Source organism: Gouania willdenowi, chromosome 14 (genome assembly GCF_900634775.1).
Source record: "Gouania willdenowi chromosome 14, fGouWil2.1, whole genome shotgun sequence".
NCBI lineage: Eukaryota > Metazoa > Chordata > Actinopteri > Blenniiformes > Gobiesocidae > Gouania > Gouania willdenowi.
In genome coordinates, this window is record NC_041057.1 from 5,182,656 (window position 1) to 5,196,839 (window position 14,184).

The 14,184-nt window shown below is 36.4% G+C and overlaps 1 protein-coding gene across 1 annotated transcript; it reads left to right on the top strand.

Moving 5' to 3' along the window:
* The first annotated feature begins 582 nt into the window (after positions 1-582).
* dlat (dihydrolipoamide S-acetyltransferase (E2 component of pyruvate dehydrogenase complex)) lies at positions 583-12,998 on the top strand. The gene is made up of 14 exons (XM_028467403.1): positions 583-822; positions 2,610-2,711; positions 2,799-2,923; positions 4,904-5,033; positions 6,423-6,549; positions 6,770-6,963; positions 7,044-7,185; positions 7,275-7,342; positions 8,282-8,386; positions 8,974-9,081; positions 9,148-9,266; positions 10,019-10,181; positions 10,254-10,390; positions 12,199-12,998. The coding sequence occupies exons 1-14, from the start codon at positions 583-585 to the stop codon at positions 12,326-12,328; spliced, it is 1,890 nt and encodes a 629-aa protein (XP_028323204.1). The 3' UTR covers positions 12,329-12,998.
* The last annotated feature ends 1,186 nt before the right edge of the window (positions 12,999-14,184 follow it).

Consider the following 14,184-nt stretch of genomic DNA (forward strand, 5'->3'; position numbering starts at 1 on the left):
AAAAAAAAAATCTGTTTTCCAAATTATTATTATTATTATTTTTAAATCCGTTTTCCGAATTCATTTTTATTAATTCAGAAAACGGATTTAAAAAATAATAATAATTCGGAAAACGGATTTAAAAAAATATAATTCGGAAAACGAATTAAAAAAAAAAAAAATCGGAAAACGGATTTTTTTTTACCGAGTACAATGCTCCATCGTAATTGACTATTTGAGAAGTATTTGCGCTTTTTTTTTACTTTATTGTTAATTCTTTATGCTCACTTCTTCAGCGGGTGCCGGACTGTGTTATCGTGCCTATGTACCCCGATTTAAAATGTATATGTATTTTTACTGCATAATAATAATAATAAATAAATACATTTTAAAAAAGGGAAGTATTTCCGCTTCTTGTAACGATAGTCAGGTTTTACGACACTTCACGTCAGCTCACGTCGGCGTACGGCAGGACACAGAGGAGAGCCGTCAGTCGGTGTTTTGGGCTGGAGGAGGTCATTGGAAAGTGAGGGCAGACTCTCTAATGTCGGTGAAAGTTTAACGCTTTTATTTACAGCTTTGTTACTGTTTCACCAACGCGATATGCTCCGCCTCGTCCTCCGGCTCCGGCCGTCCTCCGGTCTCTCCCGTACCCGCGTCCTTTCGGCCGGGCCTGCCGCTGGCGCAGGGCTCGCCTCCCGTTCAGTGCCCGGTGGAGGCAGCCTGAGGCGGCTTCACCGGGGTTCAGGTACCCGGGTAGCTGTGACCCTGGGCCCGGGTTTTTTCCACAGAGCGGCCCCGCTGCAGGGCAAGCGGTTCTACTGCCTGCCACCACACCAGAAGGTAGGTGTGTTCGGTACCCGGGCTAAACCCAGACATGTTCAGATCTACACTAGTGTGTAAACATCACTGATGTCCACATGTTTGGCTCTAAGCCTTTAAACAGTTCAATGTCCTCTTATAGAAAACATTTAGTGACATGAGAAAATGTGTCAAACTCAAGGCCCGGGGGCCAAAATCCGGGCCTTTGGAGCGTCCAATTTGGCCCGCAGGAGAAAGTAAAAATGACAGAAAAAACATGAATCATTGTGTAAATTAAACTCAACAATATTTGCAGGTGCTCACAGTTTTCTCTGGTTCTTATATTGCATGATCACACTCATTTTTAATGTTAAACAGTTGAAAAAACTCAAAATTCTGACAAAAACCTTCAATTTTCCTCAAATTATGACATAATTCCCAAAATTAAATGTCATTATATGACATTTAAAGTGAAGATCCTGTTGGGACAAATATTTATCACTTATTGCCTGGATATGGTTGGTTTAGGGTACAAAAATTACTGGTTTTCCCGCTTAAGATATGTGGCCCACTTCAGATCAAACTGCTGCGTATTTGGCCCCGAAACTAAAATGAGTTTGATACCACAGCCTTAGAGGAAGAACACACTATTGGATTCAAACCCCACCCTGGAAAATCTATGATAGGATAACATATTATAAAAATGACGAAAGGATATATTTCTCCTTAAAAAAACCTTTAACTCACATCTTTTCAAACTTAAGGCCCTGGGGCCAAATTCGGCCCTTTAGAACAGTGGTTCTCAACCTTTTCAGCACGTGACCCCCACAATAAAGGTTGCAGAGAGTGGGTATCCCCTAATGTACCTGAAAATTGTTGAACACAGACATGAACATTGTAGAACAGTCATATGGAGACAGGGTCATCTATAAGGGGGAATAAAGGGGAGAGATTTATGAGGTCCATCCATAAAGTCAGTAAAATGATGGTTCATTGTTCTATGAATCTGTGATAACGACAGTTATTTAATTATTTTAATAATATTCACTGTTATCTAGGAAATGTACTATTATTTGCGCCATAGTATATAGTCATCTTAAAGATGTAAATCCTTGTTTTAATCAGAAATAAAAAGGTGGTGAAATGGGCTTTTGGTTCGAAATTGGTTATAAGTTGCAAATTAGTGGCCAAAAACAGAGAGAAAAAGTGGTTAAAAAAGGGTTTAAAGTGTCAATATTGGCTGAAAAGTGTCAAACATGGGGGAGGGGTAATGTATTTTAAAAAGTAGGAACAATTAGTTTAAACTGGTAAATAATGGGCACGACAAATCATGAATGTAGTTAAATTGGCAAAAAAAATAAGCATAAAATATGGTGAAAAAAAGGTTTAAAGTGACAATAATGGGTCAACAAAAGATTATTAAAAAAATTAATTAGAAGACCCTGAAAAATATGCTAAATTTATATATATATATAAAATCCTATTTTTAAAGTACAAAGAAACCACTAGTTTGCCCTAAACAAAAGCATATTTAAAAAAAAAAAAAAGCAAAATTCGAAGTCCCTTAAAAATAACCTCACCTTTTTTCTGAGATTTTAGATGCAGGCCAAAATAATATGATACTTGTATCTATTGCTGATATCTGACCTATCAATATCACATCAGACTGCCTTTCCTTTAAAATGTCTTGTACAAATGACAATGGTAGAATCAATGAAGTGGTCATAAAATCTTTCACTAATGTCTGTGTTTCTGTTGCTGTCATCACATTCCTTTCATTGGCCATCAAAGCCCTAAATGATCACCTTACTGTATTGATCACTGATCAGGTGGAGCTCCCTGCGCTGTCGCCCACCATGCAGACGGGAACCATCGCTCGCTGGGAGAAGAAGGAGGGGGACAAGATCTGCGAGGGTGACCTCATTGCAGAGGTCAATATTAGCTTCATGTTGGAAAAACAATACATTTTATTTATTTATTTTTTAACTCGTGCTGTGATTTTTATTTTATTTTTCCAGGTAGAAACAGACAAAGCGACGGTGGGCTTTGAGATGCTGGAGGAGTGCTACCTGGCTAAGATCCTGGTTTCTGAAGGCACCCGAGACGTCAACATAGGATCTGTAATCTGCATCACCGTCGACAGGTTAGGGTTCGATTCTCGCTCGTAAGCAAATGACCAGAGGTGTAACGAGTATTGATTTATCCTACTCAAGTACAAGTAAAAAGTAGCTCAATTAAATAGTACTCAAAGTAAAAGTTACTAGTTACTTTCACCCCTTACGTTTATTTTTGATAATGCATTTTGCCATGGTTCCCTTTGCGTACAGTAAACATCTCATGTAGAAACATAAACAGGAAGAAACCAATTCTACCACAATTGGAACTTAATTTATTTTCCACAAAGTCATCTGTATAAAACAAAAAGTTTGTCAAAATGTATAATTGTTTTAAAATAAAATAACACCAATGAATTCAATTCAAAATAAAGAAATTCTTTGGTTCCAAGTATAGCTACATTTATGAACTCTAAAACTGGGAAAATAACCAACATTTAATGCTGTTTTGGGCGCCGTGCATTACGTTTGATCTGATTGGTCGGACATTGTTGTCTGGGCATTTCATTTTTTTGCAGTTTCACAATGTCTGTTAATTATTTTAAAACAGAAAATAATAATTTACTCAGCAACGGTTGGGTGTAGAAATGTAACAAATTGCTTTACTTATTTTAAAACTTACTTAGTACATGTAAAATTAATGACTTATATACTGACGAATATACTCAAAAAAGTACAAGTACCTATAAAAGCAACTCAATTACTAGGGGTGTCCCGATCCGATATTGATATCGGATATCGATCTGATATCAGCCAAAAAAAAAAAACGAATATCGGATTTTATCGGACTGCATCTAAAATCTCCGATATAATATATATTGGTTTTTTGGTTTTATTTTTTCAATATCTTCTATTTTATTTTTTTAATTTATTTTATTCAGTCATAGAACATTCTTATTCTAAAAGGTTAATTATATGTAATACATTGGTTTACAAAAGATGGGTCTGTTTTTTTCTTTTTTAATAACTAAGCCTTTTCTAACATTCCACACTACAAAATAAGTAATAAAAGTATGTACGATCCGTGCTGTTATTGTATTGGGCAATATCGGTATTAGGGATGTAACGATTCACTCAACTCCCGATACGATTCAATTCACGATACTGGGTTCACGATACGATTCTCTTATGATTTAGTTCACAAAATGAGACTGTAAACAAATAATGATTGCAAAATATTCCTTTATTTTTTGGGGGGAAAAACTATAAAATACTGTACTATTTTCCTTTTATTTTTCATTGTCAAAATAATCCCTTGATAAACTATTCAGAACAATGCAATTTAACTAGAAATAAATCTTGAATGAAATGAATAAAGGAATAATACAAATGAAGAAGAAGCCTATTAATTTAACTTCTGGTTCTATAGTAAACAATGCAAAACTGCATAATAGTTATGTATGTAAATGTATTTTGTGCCTTAACAATTGGACTTAAACCGTCCCAGTTGGACTTAAAACATCCCAACCGACCACTGGTGACCCAGTGGTCAGTTGGGATGCAGCTATTCTGTGCAGTGAAGAAGAGATGCTATGCTAGCAGACAGAGCTAATAGAAAAACGTGACATTCACGTAATATTACAGATATTCTTTCGGTGCTAAAGGGGTAAGGAATAATTTATGAACATGTTTAAGAGTAGAAGGCGGCCAGAAAGAAAGTAGAAGCAGATTCCACCCGCCGCCAACATTTCTGGATAGCGTCCTCTGCTGGTTAAAAAAAGTACTGCGATTCAATTTTCAGAAAATCGATATCAACCGTGATACCTATGAATCGAATTTTAACTGCCTTACGATTAATCGCTACATCCCTAATCGGTATCAAATCGCAAGTAAAAAAGTTGTATCGGGACATCCCTATCAATTACAGTAATGTGCTTACTTGTGTCATCCATTACTTTCACCTTGGCAAATGACAACATCAAAAGTGAAATAAATGTATATATATATATATATATATATATATATATATATGTGTATCTATATATGTGTATCGTGTCTTTCTGATGCAGCCCAGACCTGATCCCAGCATTTAAAGACGTTACACTGGAGTCGATTAAAGGGGCCGGTGCTGCTCCTGCTGCCTCCACTCCTGCTGCTGCTGCTGCCGCCCCAGGCAGCTCCTACCCATCACACCTGAAGGTACCAGTGCTTCCGCATAAACATAAACACAGCACAAATTTAATATTTATTTACAGTCACAGTGTTGTGTCATCCTGGCTGTAGTTTGATCAGGGTTGGAAGAAAATGTTCATTTATTCTTAGTTTTCGTCTTTTAACAAAATAATTAATATAATTATAATAATAACATCTGTTTCTCACTTAAGTTTGGCTTTGGTTGAATACATTTTAAAGGGATCCTCCACTGTTTTTACTAGAGATGCACCGAATAGAAAGTTTTAGGCCAAAGCCGAATATAGAATGTGGTTAAGTTTTGCATAAATAACCTAGAATACATTTTTAGACATGTTTTTTTAAAGAAAGTAAATGTTTATTGAATATTCTGACATTTTTTAAATATTCCGAATGTGGCTTTTTTTTGCAATATTCAGCCGACCATATTCCCCCACCGAATTTTCGGTGCATCCCTAGTTTTTACAAATGTGGCCTAAAACCTTTGAAATGTAATTATTATTTGATCTGTACCTAACAAAACACATTATTTTGCACCATATTTGTTTTATTAACTTGGGACTACTTTACAGTATTAAAACCATCTGTTCCACGATCTTGAAATCACGTCACACACTGCCTGTAAACATTCCATTGTTTTCTATTGGAGTGAAGCATGATTCAGCCTGATTTTTAGATCATTTAGCAGCTTTTTCAGTCAAAATACCAACTTGTGCTACTTTTGGTTGCTCTAAAAAAAAACAGGAAAATGTTAAAGATGTCGATGTAAACCTTATTTGTTTAACTTAAGAGGATCCAAACCTTTTTTTGGGTCACTTCTGTTTAATTATAGAATATATTAAATATAATTGAACACTAATATTAAAACTCAATCGTTTGTGTTGTTTAAATGCAAAATAAAAATGGTTATGGAACTTGGTAGAAAACAATATAAATCCTTGTTCTTTCTGTTATTCGTGTTGACATTGTGCTGATGTGTAATAATGTGGCTGTCGGGTTAGGAAAATGACTTTTTATGTGGCCCCCACTATGATATAAGTTGATGATCCTTTTGGAAAATATCATAAAACATGAAAGTAAATTTCCAATTCACTTCTGTTGTTGGTTTTTGTGATTGTTAGGATAGATAAATAGATGAATGAATAAAATAATTAGGAATGACTTCAATGCTTTGATTGTGCATGTGAAGTTTCTAAAAAGAATCAGAAAGGCTGATTAATGTTTTAGTTTTTTTAATTGTGTAACATATGATATGTGATGAATTTACCGTGTTGTTTTATTCATTTACTGACAAAAAATATAATAAGAAATAAATAAAAGGTGCTAAATACTGCTAATGTGGTATAAATAGATAATATTGGCGATTAGAATGAGTCAGCAGTGTGAATGTGTGCACAGATCGCTCTTCCCGCCCTCTCCCCCACCATGACCATGGGAACAGTTCAGCGCTGGGAGAAGAAGGTCGGAGAAAAGCTGAGTGAAGGAGACTTATTGGCCGAGATTGAAACGGACAAGGCGACCATTGGTGAGTCACTAGACATGAAGGTGTGTGTGTCTGTGTCTGTTAGCCTGTGTGTGTGTGTTTGAATGGTTTGATTTGTTTGTTTGTATTTGAATTCCTTCAATAAATAAAGATGCCTGTAAGACCAATAAGGTGGTAGTATCTGCAAATAATATACACTTCAGTAAATATGACACTGACATGATATCATTCAATAAATAAGATAAATATTTATTTATGTAAGGGTTTGAGGTGCAGGAGGAGGGATATTTGGCTAAGATCCTGATCGCAGAGGGAACACGGGACGTTCCTCTTGGAGCACCGCTCTGTATCATCGTGGAAAAAGAAAGTGATATTGCTGCCTTCAAGGATTACGTAGAGACTGGCGTAGCAGAGGTGGCCACGCCCCCACCAGCTCCAGTCCCAGCTCCTGCTCCGGTCAGACACACACATGTGAAGCTTTCATCCAGTGTGATGTATTACGGCGTCACTGAGCAGCTTTTCTGTTTATACTGAAGGCTGCTGCAGCAGCTCCCGTAGCAGCGTCTGTGGCTCCGCCTACTGCAGCCCTGGCCACGCCCAGGAAGGGCCGCATGTTCGCTAGCCCCCTCGCCAAAAAACTAGCGGCAGAGAAAGGGATCGAGCTGGCCCAGGTCAGCGGTGAGTATTACAAACCTTTGAGCTAAATGCTAATATTGATCTTGGAGGAATGTTTGGGTATCAGGTGATGATGTTTGTTCTCTGTGCAGGTTCTGGTCCTGATGGACGTGTGACTCGGAAAGATATCGAGAGCTTTGTTCCACCAAAGGCAGCTCCTGTAAGTCAAACTAAACTCTCCACCTTTTCATTTACTTGGTTAGCTTTAGCATGCGTGCAGCTACTAAACACCTGCAGAAAACCTTATTCTGATAAAATTCAGTCTGGGAACACTTTTGTTTCTTCTGCTTATTTGACAAAATATTGTTGTTTTAGTCATTTTGACCTGTTTGCATTTAATATCAGCCTGGTTTTTGTTGTGTGAAAATAAACACCATTAGCCTCAAGCTAAGCTAACTGCTTTAGTTGCTTTGTTTTTGTTTCCCTTATATGAGTTAAAGCAAAATTATTCTAAAAAAAGACCAAAGATTGTTGATTTATTGTCCCAAGGTGAACAAATGTTCTTCTGGGACAGAAAAACCTCATTTAGCGCTTATTTGTATATTTTCTGTACTGTTATCTTGACCAATATCCATTATTTATTTATTTCATTTCTGTATTTGTGTTTAGCTTTGTGGCTGCTGTAACGTGTGAATCAAATGAAGTATAATCTAATGTAAAGTTAATGATTTATTAACCAACAGACTCTTAAATTAATACTGGTTAATTGGCTTTTTTTTTGCTTCTATTATGTTGCACACATGAGCAACTGGAGGTTTGCGGGCCACATGCAGCCCACTGTTTAATTTTGTGCGGCCCTACAAACAAATCCCCCCCCAAAAATGTGAAACACATAAAATGTTGTTTTTTTAATGCATGTGCTGTGTTTAAAGCCACTCAGATTATTGTTTGGTTGTTTCCTAATTGTTTAGTTTTTAATGCTAATATTAAAACTCAGTAATTAGTAATAGTAATGGTAATTTAATTTTCTGTTATTAGTGTTTAGAGTCATTATAGACGTAGGGACAAATGACAGGTTTTCTGTAAACTGTTCCCATGTCGTCCGTTTTTCTTCCTCCTTGTGCGTCTCTGTTTTAATGAAATTGTAAATCTCTGGCAGGCTGTAGCTGCTGCTCCGGCTCCCGTCACTGCTGCAGCTGCTCCAACACCTGCTGCTGCGCCAGCTGGAACCTTCACAGACATCCCCATCAGCAACATCCGCAAGGTGAGGACTAACAGACCCCACTTACGGGGGCCAAATCCCACCATTTAGAGTTCAGACCATCGACTTCGGCCTGCAGGAGAAAGTTAAAAAAGACAGGAAAAAACATACATTATTGTCCAAATGACCAAATAATTCAGTTGTAGATATCTCAGCTCAGATATCTAAAAACAATTCACATGAAATTCAATTATCACTTGCGTTTATCACATGACTGCAGTCATTTTCTTTCTGAAATTGTTCAAAGAACTCAATTTTCCTGAAATTATTTCACATAATTTTCCCATATTACATAAAAATTGGTCACAAAATCAATGAAATTGAAAAAAGAAAATCCTGATACCTGTCACTTATTGCCTAAATATTGTTGGTGCCTTACATACATAGTGTACAGTTAAAACTTCGGGACATTAATGTTGAAATTGCTTGTTTTTTCGCCTAAAATCTGTGGCCCAGTTAAGATCAAACTACTTAGTTTCAGACGCTCTTTTCATTCACTATTAATGTCCCAATGGCCCAGGTTAGCACAGCTCATTCTTCTCCACAATCATGTCCAAATGAAAGTCTGAGTGTGTTTGTGTTTTCTGCAGGTCATCGCTCAGAGGTTGATGCAGTCCAAGCAGACCATCCCCCACTATTATCTGTCTGTAGACGTCAACATGGACCAAGTGCTGGAGCTGCGGACAGAGCTAAACGCAGTGAGTCAAAGGGTTTCCATTAATCCTTCCGCTGCATCATAACTGAGTCCACACTGCCCTCTACAGGAAGTCAAAGCCCAGAACATCAAACTCAGCATCAATGACTTTTTGATCAAAGCCAGTGCCCTGGCCTGCCTGAAGGTTCCCGAGTGTAACTCCTCCTGGATGGACACCGTCATCCGCCAGTGAGTAAACACATGACATGGAGTTACACTGGGTTAGGGGGGTAATGACATAGTGTTGGCCTCACAAATCAATAAAGAAATCCACGCTGAATCAACTCTTCTGATGGGATCAGTTTAATCCCGTTTTTTGGATCAAAGTGATCCCAAACTTTCGAAATACCCAAAATAAAGGTTTGATCCGGATCAAAACCAAGATTGGATTATGTTTTTGGACACAGTTTTTTCCAGCACTTCTTTTTTTAAGGAATACATCAAAGCAGCTACTAATAGCTTTCATTAAAGCAAATAAATAAAACCGTAACATTTTTTTTTTTAAACAAAAGATAATATTAACTTGCTGGAGTTACAAGGGAATTCATTTTCTCTTTCAAAAAACCCATTTTCAAGATTTGATCCAGGTTGTTATCCAGAATCAGAGCTGATTTTTTTTTTTTTTTTTTTTTTAAACCAGGCCCTAATTATTGATTATGAGGCCGACTGTGTTTTCATCTGATTTAAAAAAAAAAAAATATATATATATATATATATATATCGTCTCAAGTTGATTCTTTTTAGATCAGTTACTTACCTGTTACACACCTGATGTTAACAACTGTTGGACTAAAGCATTAGTGCATTTTTATGTTGAAGCGTAACAAAATAAATCATGTTTTTTATTATAATTTTTTATTTGCTAGCATATTTTTGTGCAGCAGAGGGCGCTCTAAGTCCCAGTTCTTGTTAATTAATTCCCTCTGACAACTTTTTTCCAGGAACCACGTGGTGGACGTGAGCGTAGCAGTGAGCACAGACAACGGCCTCATCACACCCATCGTGTTTAACGCTCACACCAAAGGACTCGCTGCCATCACCAGAGACGTGTCGGCGCTCGCCGCTAAAGCCAGAGACGGAAAGCTGCAGCCTCATGAGTTCCAGGTTAAACACATGATGAGATCCAGTGAACCACGTCCCTGCTCCTAACGCTGCTGTGGTGTTTTTCTTTTCCAGGGAGGAACTTTCACCATCTCTAATTTAGGAATGTTTGGCATCAAGAACTTCTCCGCCATCATTAACCCTCCTCAGGCCTGTATCCTCGCTGTGGGAGGATCAGAGAAGAGACTCATGCCTGCTGACAACGATAAAGGGTCAGTGTTCTGTTCACCCACTCAATAACTCTCACTACACATCTTATGTCATTAAAAAATAACAAGTTAATTAGAACTTTATTTACATTATGTTTATTAAAAATCACTCATTCTAGTTCACAGTCTTAATAGCAACAAGGGTTATAATTAAATGGTAATACAATAAAGATCATTAACAATATAAGTAACGCAAACAAAGGTTCAAAAAAAGAAAGAATTAGAATTATTGCTAATAGTTGTGACAGCTTATTAATTGAATACCTCTGCATGGGTCGCAATCATTAATATACATTTCTTATTTGTTATTAACTTAAAATAATAATCAACTTGAATAATTAAGATGTTTTTAGTTTAATTAACATTAGTGGATGTGAAACTTCCCTGTTAACATATGAATAACTTTCCTGAAAATAAGTTGACTGAATAAATTAAACCTCGACTGTTTTTAACAAATGTGGCCTAAAATCTTTGAAATGTCCTTATTAGAAAATCTGTCTAACAAAACACATAATTTTGCACCATATTGATTTTATTAACTTTATAAAATGGGACTACTTTACAGTTTTAGAGTCTGTGTTCCACCATTTTGAAATCATGTGATTGATGATGTCACAGGGCCCCACTGCCTGTAAACATCTCTTTGTTTTTTATTTGGTGTGAAAAATTCAGCCTGATTTTTAGATCATTTAGTAGATTTTTAGATCATTTAGCAGCTTTTTAGATCATTTAGTAGATTTTTAGATCATTTAGCAGCTTTTTAGATAATTTAGTAGATTTTTAGATCATTTAGCAGCTTTTTTAGATCATTTAGTAGATTTTTAGATCATTTAACAGCTTTTTAGATCATTTAGCAGCTTTTTTGGTCAAAATGCTAACTTTGTGCTGCGTTTGGTTTCTCTAAATAATTAGGAAAAGTTAAAGATGTCGATGTAAACCTTATTTGACCGCAGGAGGAGACAGTTCCAACTCTGTGGTTTGGTAGTTGACAATGAAGCAGAGAGGAAGAGCTCAGTGTGCTGACACGCTCTGGTGGCTGAAGTTAGCGAGTAAATCACGGACTGTTTTTGTCTTCAACAGTCCATGGTTTTACTCGCTAACTTCAGCCACCAGAGCGCGTCAGCACACTGAGCTCTTCTCAAAGATTTTAGGCCACATTTGTGAAAATGGTGAAGGATCCCTTTAACAATAAGTAGAATTTTTTAAAATCAAGGTAAACTAGAATATTTGCATTTCCTGAAGAAAACGCAAGTTAGGATGCAGATGCTGGCCCGCGTCTTTAAACACTGCATGAGCATTAGCCTAGCATTAGCCTAACATTAACATTTGCTAGAATTCGCATTAGCCAAGAAATAGCATTAGCTAGCATGAACAATTACCTAGCATTAGCTTAGCATTAACCATCAGACACTGAATATTTAAAAAAATGTAATGGTGGAAAACAGCTGAAGTTCAAAGTTGAAGTCGTTAAATCTTAAAACTCTGAAAATCTCAATCAAAATGAATGGGGACATTTTTGAACAAATAAATGTATATATAAAAAAGATTAAAGTTACAAATCACAAAAGTATAAGCACTCCTGAGTTTAATTTTTGATACATTTTGATATCGTAATTGTCAAAATCAGTGAAACACTGAAGGAGTTGAAATTCAAACAGTGAGGATGCCTCTTGCATCATCACTAATAATAATGTTCCTTCCTTCAATGTTGATTTTTTTATGATGTTTTGCAGATATTGTATTTCTCCAGTTTTTTCCAGCAGCCATAAAAGCAATGAGTGACGTTTATCACGTGTGTGTTTTTATTCCAGCTTCAGCGTATCCAGTATGATGTCAGTGACTCTGAGCTGTGATCATCGGGTCGTAGACGGCGCTGTGGGGGCTCAGTGGCTCGCAGAGTTCCGCAAGTTCCTGGAGAAACCCGTCACCATGTTATTGTGATCAGACCAGAGCGCCATCCAACCGTAGCCCCCCCCCGGGGGGCGGAGCCTCTCACTGGACTCATCCTGATTGGTTCCTTTGAGATTAACCAGGTCACTCCCAGAAGTAAAGGAGGCGACGCTACTCCACACTCCACGCTACTGCCTCCACACGTTATTTATTACGGCCCAAACTCAGCAGAACACAACCAGAAGTGGGCGGGGATTAGAACACCAAAGAGATTCTTGAAAGGGAAATGTTACACGCCACTTTTGTGTGTGTGTGTTTGTGTTTGAGTTCTCTGAGGTTCTGTTCTTTTTATCAGGAATTTACTATTTCTACGGTTCTGACACACACACACACACACAGAGTAAGTTCCTGCTCTTTAACCTCACACACATATTTGGAACATGTTGTGTATTTTCTGTGCACTGTATATATTCTTCACTGTGGATAAAGCAGTGCTGTATATATACTGTACATATATAGCATCAGCAGCAGCGGCGGTGGTGGTGGTTTAGGAAGACGCCAGAAATAACTTTAAAACGTTCTAGTCTCGAAGGGTTTAAACTGATGCACTTCTACAAAATCCTTCATAGTTTTATTAATTCTCTCCTGGATTTTCATGTCGCTGAAACGCACAAAGCTGGAGTCGGTGTGTGTTTGTCTGAATAAAGAGTGGGAGAATCAACCTCGAACTGAAACTGTTTGTTTTTTTTTATTAACTGTAACATTTGTAGAAAAGTAATTAATTTCTATGATCCATATGGAGCCTTTATCAGCCCCCAGCACAGGGGTCAAACACTGCAGGAGGAAAAAAAAAATATATATATATAATTTCTAATAAAAATAGTGATATTAAGAAATAATGAAAAAAAAATACATATAGCTGTTGTGTAGCAATGGCCATTTAAATAAATGTTCAATGGTATTTTTTTAAATGACAACATTTCAGAGTAATCGTCGATGTTTCAAAAATAGAATTTTTCCTCTAAAGCTGAATTTTTTTTTTTTTACATTTTGTTCTCATGTTGCTAACAATTAGTCAAAAAAAATAGTTTTTCACTTACGGAGCCAATAAATCATTATTTGAAACAAATTTGCAACATTTCTACGCTGTAAAACTGCAATTTCTGTATTTTAAAAATACTAACGTGTCTTTATACTGAATTTTTGATAGCTGTTGAAGTGTGCAGTAAGGAGTCACCATAGGATGGACGTGTTTGTGGGATTTCCAAGTATCTTGATAATTCAGAAAAAAATAAATGACTGAAAACAGGAAAAAAAATTACTCTGAAAAACAGGCAAAAAATTATGCAGAAAAATAACTTTCAGAAACGGAAGGATAAAAATTTGCACGAAAAACAGAAAAAGAATTACTCTCAAAAACAGAAGTAAAAAATTAGCATGAAAAACAGAATAAATGACTAAATTAAAAAATTACTCAGAAGACTGAAAAAAAAATTTCCATAAACAAAAAAAAATAAATCTGAAAAACTGAACAAAATTGTCAGAAAAACAGGGACAAAATTGCTTTAAAAAACAGAAGAAAAAAATTGTCCTAAAACAGTCAAAATTAGTAAAAAAAAACCAAAAATAAATAAAAAATTTCAGAAAAACTGGATTTTTTTCTTCAAGCAATTTCTTCCTTATATAGTCTTTCCCACAGGTGATTGGTTTAGCCACTCAGTGAAGCTACAGGTGTTATTTCCACGTGCTCATTAGCTCAGTGATAGAGGATGTTTGTTGGTGTTTAAAGTTGTGAGTTAATGGAACATTTGAAACACTTGTAGTGATCAAACAGCAGCATTGGTTGTGTTATTGTTCCCTGTGAAACAGCTGCATCTCTTAATGCTACGGTAAGTAATTAGACTAGA

What these genes read in the sequence shown, in the direction of transcription:
- dlat (XM_028467403.1), top strand. Translation starts at nt 583, where the DNA reads ATGCTCCGCCTCGTCCTCCGGCTCCGGCCGTCCTCCGGTCTCTCCCGT. An exon ending in CAGTCCCAGCTCCTGCTCCG is followed by an intron (nt 6,964 to 7,043) that starts GTCAGACACACA and finishes TTTATACTGAAG; the next exon opens with GCTGCTGCAGCAGCTCCCGT. An exon ending in CCATCAGCAACATCCGCAAG is followed by an intron (nt 8,387 to 8,973) that starts GTGAGGACTAAC and finishes TGTTTTCTGCAG; the next exon opens with GTCATCGCTCAGAGGTTGAT.